General features: G+C 36.1%; 1 protein-coding gene across 1 annotated transcript in view; it reads left to right on the top strand.

Annotated features, from left to right (window-relative positions):
- Positions 1–5,487, top strand: part of LOC107291595 (pecanex-like protein 2) — a gene marked incomplete at its 3' end in the record, with an annotated part of 56,411 nt that overhangs the window by 16,980 nt on the left and 33,944 nt on the right. The window contains exons 11-13 of the mRNA XM_029284965.1: positions 822–975; positions 1,262–1,294; positions 5,413–5,487. The exon at positions 5,413–5,487 is cut by the window's right edge and continues 1 nt beyond it. Coding sequence (XP_029140798.1) covers positions 822–975; positions 1,262–1,294; positions 5,413–5,487 — 262 coding nt within the window. The remainder of the gene's footprint in view (positions 1–821; positions 976–1,261; positions 1,295–5,412) is intronic.

The following is a 5,487-nucleotide window of genomic DNA, read 5'->3' as shown; positions in this document are numbered from 1 at the left end:
TGCATTTCTATATTTTCTACACAACAACGCAAATAAAAAGGCGGATCTGCTAAATTACATATTGGATATTAGATGATGCATTTTAGTGGCTCTCTCGTGTGTATTTGCATTCTGTCTGTAACCTTAGGACCTAATTCCTGATAGTTCTCTAACATTAGGAGAGACATGAGAGTGAGGGTATTTTCAATAGCTGCATATAAATTAGGGCTCCTGAACCTTGAAGAGCAGTTATCAACAAACCCCATTCTTGTTTTGCTGGTTATTAATCTGTTTTTAATCCAGATTTTGTTTATTTATTGCACTGATTTACAACCATTTGTATGCCACTGATTGTCAAGAGTCTAGATACTTAAATGTATATATAGATAAAATTTTGGTTTTAAATGTTGACCTCTTTGTATTGCTTTATATCATTTTTGCAAAATTGCACTTTTAAATGTTTAAGTTTACTTACTGGTTTTGTAACAGAAAAATTTTCAGTAAATACATTTATTAAGTAGTCTGTTTCAGTGATACATTTCATGATGTCTGCAAAGAAAATAATTAAGCTAATTATTTTTTGCTAGTTGCTTTGATTTGGCAATCTTTTGCTTGTGCAAAGATATTTTTCTTACCAGTAAGGCTGTACAGAGAATGCCATTCACAGAGAGACCAGGTAAAGTTGACCCCATGGGGCCATGGGGCCTTCATAGGGACATCTTGAGAAATTGAAGTACATTTATGACAAATTGATCTGGGCTCAATTTATAAGCCTATATAGAAATGGTAGATTTATGATTATATTCTGCTTTTGAAAATATATTGGTGTGTTATTTTTACAGGACAGAAGATGTCAAGGAGAATGTTTTGGCAGTTCTTCTAGTAATCCTTGTTTCTTTTCTTGGCTTTGTAATCATGAACCAAGGTTTTTGTAAAGACATTTGGGTGATCCTGTTCTGTCTTATTATGGCAAGCTGTCAATACTCTCTTCTAAAGGTAATGTATTCTTTTATACATGTGTTTTATATTGTCAAAATGTATTGTTCTTATTATGTATTTTATTTTTGCTTTTACTGTAAACTACTTAGAGATGTATTGGCGCAGGAAGCTGTACATAGATAGACAGAAAGACAGATAGGTAGATAGACAGATAGACAGACAGACAGACAGACAGACAGACAGACAGACAGACAGACAGATAGATGAGAAATCCATTATTTCTATTTTGGATTCTGTGATAACAAATCCAAAGCTAATACAATGAATCTTGTTTTGTCTTTAGAGTGTTCAGCCTGATCCTGCCTCACCTATACATGTAAGTTTCAGTTACCACATATGTGCTTTTATTGTTGGTGCTCCTTCTTGGTCAGTTGGTGAAGTGAATTGATGAAAGTCAAAATAAATCTATCTTTCCAGGCTGTTATTTCATTTTTCCATCTAGGAACCTAACACTTTATTATTAAAAATTAATCTGCTCGAACACATTGCTGCCACAAGTAAAATAGCAGAGCTTTGCATAGCATTTTAATGAGTTTTCTCCTTGCACAGCCTGTTGGTGTGAGTGAAACAATGAGGCAGCCGGGTCTTTGGCATGGTGGCTTTAGTTACTTTCTCAGATCATCACCACATACATCACATACTACCACACACTCTTTTGCTGCCCATTACACAGATTTCTAGACATGTAAAAAGTCATTGTTGCACTGTTAGTGTACTATAGTAAAAATAATTGTGTGATGTTAGTGGCCTTTAATTTAAATATTTATTCCATGTTAGTTGATTTATCTAGTTCAGTGGTGGCGAACCTATGGCACGGGTGCCAGAGGCGGCACTCAGAGCCCTCTCTGTGGGCACGCACGCCGTCGCCCCAGTCCTAGTCCTTCAGCTGGGTTTTATAAAACCTTTTCAGCTTTAGGCCTCCACCACCGTGTGCAAAAAAAAAAGGTTCAATCAATCAGTCAATTTCAACTTCTCGCGGGAAAAAAAAGTTCTTGCAAAGTTGGAATTGATTGATTGAACGTTTTAGTCCCACCCAGTCTGCCGTTACTACCACAGCCACGCCCAGCCAGTGAGCCACGCCCAGCCAATGGGCCACACCCAGCCAATGGGCCACACCCACCCGGCACCCGACAATGCATAAGTGGGTTTTGGGTTGCAGTTTGGGCACTCGGTCTCTAAAAGGTTCGCCATCACTGATCTAGTTTATACATTATATGGCTTATAAAATTATATAAATTATATGTAATATAATCTAAAATGTGTAACTATGTATATATAAATTGTATATATCATTGCACGCCAAAAGAAGTAGACACAAAGAAAGTTTCTCCCCATGCCATCACTCTGCTAAACAACTAATTCCCACAACACTTTCTTATGCCCTAGGATATCAAACCACGTGGTAGGGCTGTATTACTATTATCCTTCTCATCTTTCTTATTACCTATTCCTTTAGCATCTTACGACTATCACTTTGTCGTTTATATCTTATGATTTATGTTGATTGCTTTTATTTAGTATCTTATGACTATCATGAAGTGTTGTATCTTATGATCATGATTTATCACTTGTTGCTTGTATGTACACTGAGAGCTTATGCACCGGAGACAAATTCCTTGTGTGTCCAATCAGACTTGGCCAGTGGTGGGATTCAACCGGTTCACACGGGTTTGGTAGACCCGGTAGCTAAATTTTGTTGAGTTTGGAGAACCGGTTGAACCCATGCTGCTTCTGGAAGTCCGTTCTAGGCCTCGGAGGCCTGGAGAAGGTCTCCCAGGTCTAGAACAGCCCATCGGAAGTGTGTGGATGTCACTTCAATTCTATGCCTTGGAGACCCAAGCCTGCATCCATGCAGAGAACCTGATGTTCAGGTATTTGAATCCCACCACTGGGATTCAAAGAATTCTATTCTATATACATGTATGTAATCTTAAAAGAATTACAGTACCCCAGCCTAACCCATTTTATGTTTAATACAGAAATTGTTAGAGGACTGTAGCTTTAAATCTTATCTACATTTTAATTACTTTTCCTCACCTCATCTTTTAGACATTAATGATTTACTGATCTTTTAATTGGTCAGGTCTCTTGTAGTGATCATGTGCCACAATCTCATGTCTCCCAAAATACAGAGATTCTGGAATACATCTCTCTGAATCCTCAGGTTTATAAATATAATATTTCATGATTATTAAAGTATAAATCTGTTTTATATTGAATCAGGCCACAGAGTGCTGAAGGACTTAATCTGCATATGCCTGTTTATTAAATCATGTCTTTTCTCATCCTTTACCAAAAACATAATGCAGTATTGCATTCATTAGCAATACTGCAAAATTTGAATCCACAGGAAGATACAGATTTAGGCCTCAGCCCTAGTGAGGCTACATAGTCTTAATAATTAGGATATAATTTATACCATGGTATGAATTTTGCTGTTTTATTTTTGATGCAAAAATATTTGCATTGTTCTTCGGTTTCTGATTATTTTATGTTTCTCTATAATTTATTATTTATGTCTTGCATTTCAGCTAACAGTATGTTATTAGGCTAGTTTGCTTCAACAAAAGCATAATACTTTTAAAATTGGATCAGTTCCATAATGAACAGTGGCAGCCTATAAGCAGAAATAGATTTCAATTGAAGATATATTGGGAGCTATAATTTCCCAGGGCAGGAATATTGAAAATGTCAAAAACCAATTACTATCTAGCTCATAGAACACAAGAATTGTAATGCAGAATTTCTGTTAAACTGTGGAAAAGACAGGAAAAAAGGCACCAGGTTTAAGCCTCAAAGGCTTTAGTATATGAGCAGTAATCTTAATTGTTAGAAGGCAATAAATGATTTAAAATAATTCCAGTCCTGGAGTACAGTGAAGAGCTCATGGTAGGCGTGCCGTGCCATGCCATGCCAAATTTCAGCCAAGTTTGAACCAGCTAAGGAGGGAGTTTGGCTTTTGCTTACCGAGATCAGCCTTCCCCAAATATTTTATAAGAGAAAATTTTAGGGTTTGACTGGTCTCTTGAAATCTGAACGGATTGGACTATCATGCCTTATTTGAAAGGTTGCTCTCTAAAATTTAATTTATACTTCATTCTACTTCTTCATTTCTAGCCTAAAGTCTGTACATATGTAATCTATTTTATTTTACATTTTTGTTAAACTAGGCATGACAGGTGTTTTACTGAATTCCATATTTCACAGAATTTCATTAGAGTGATCAGTATGAGGGTAAAAGCTGCTATGTAAACATCTAACGTTCTCTGAGGTTCAACAGCTGCTGAGCATCATGCCAAAAATCCATTAAAATGGAAGGACAGGAGAAAGAAACCTAAACGTTTAAACCCCTAGTGGGGTATAAAAGGTATTGAAATCTCACTGGTAGCAGGCAATGAACTGTGGTGTGTGGTTTCATTCTTGTCAACAGTAAAAAAAATTCTAATCTAGCCAAAACATTTGTGAATCTTCTGTTGAGCTGAACTGAGGAACTAATTAAGCTATGCAGAATTAACAGGCCTACAATTCACAACTGAATCCTGGTCAGGGAATTTTGACAAGGGTAACCTGCAAGAAAACACAATTGCAAGGAAGTGATTTTCTTCACCTTTGTGGCCTTCAGCATTAAAGTCTAGTGAGCAAGGCTTTCAGGTAATAGAGGAACTATATTTAATTTGTTTTGTTTTGTTTGTTTTTAATACAGGCAGATCTCCTGAATGTTGGAAAATAGAGTTAATGTGCAACTATTTCATAGTACAAACAGATTCTCATAGTGTCAGACATCAGAGGCTCCAGGGAGAAAATTCACACCATAGTATTTTCCCTTATTGGCCTTTTGAACTTTCCAGTAATTAGGTCATTTCCACCACTTCCCTCAAGCAGCCAACATTTTCTGACTTTACTAGGCTATTTAAAAAGAGCTGCTAAGAATAATGTCATAAGAATCTCCAGATTATTTTTTTTTATCACTACATATGTGATTCTTAGCAGTTAAGATATAGCGTATCTAGCAGGCCTTGGGCCATGGGGTTTTATGAACCCACTAATAAATGACGATTATTTTAATGTTTGTATTTCCTGGATGGTTGCTTGCTATTTGATACTTCTACTTCTGTACTGTGTCTTGAATCACTTGATGATTAAACAACCTTACAATTCCAATAAACAATATTAAAACTTAACAGTGAATTCTGATCAGAGGTTCAGTAGGTTCAGTGTTCTATTATAACGTGCATTGTATAGATGGCTATCAAAATCTTGATGTGGAGGGCTTATTTGGATTTTAAAATGAAATGAGTTTCTAATATCTATTTTGTGGGATATGTGATGTCTATGTAAGCACTGAAACTTCTTGAGTTTGTGCAGTGTTAGTTATGCATTTGAAATAATTTTATGTTGATATGAAAAAAAAATTCTGTTAACTTTCTTTTCTAGGGCCACAACCAGGTGATAATATACAGCCGGCCTATATATTTTAGCATATTGTGTGGCCTTATTCTATTGCTAGAT

Source organism: Protobothrops mucrosquamatus, unplaced genomic scaffold (assembly GCF_001527695.2).
Source record: "Protobothrops mucrosquamatus isolate PMUCROS unplaced genomic scaffold, P.Mucros_1.0 scaffold1149, whole genome shotgun sequence".
Classification (NCBI taxonomy): domain Eukaryota; kingdom Metazoa; phylum Chordata; class Lepidosauria; order Squamata; family Viperidae; genus Protobothrops; species Protobothrops mucrosquamatus.
Note: the sequence above shows the minus strand (reverse complement) of the source record. Positions and strands in the feature narration are given on the sequence as shown.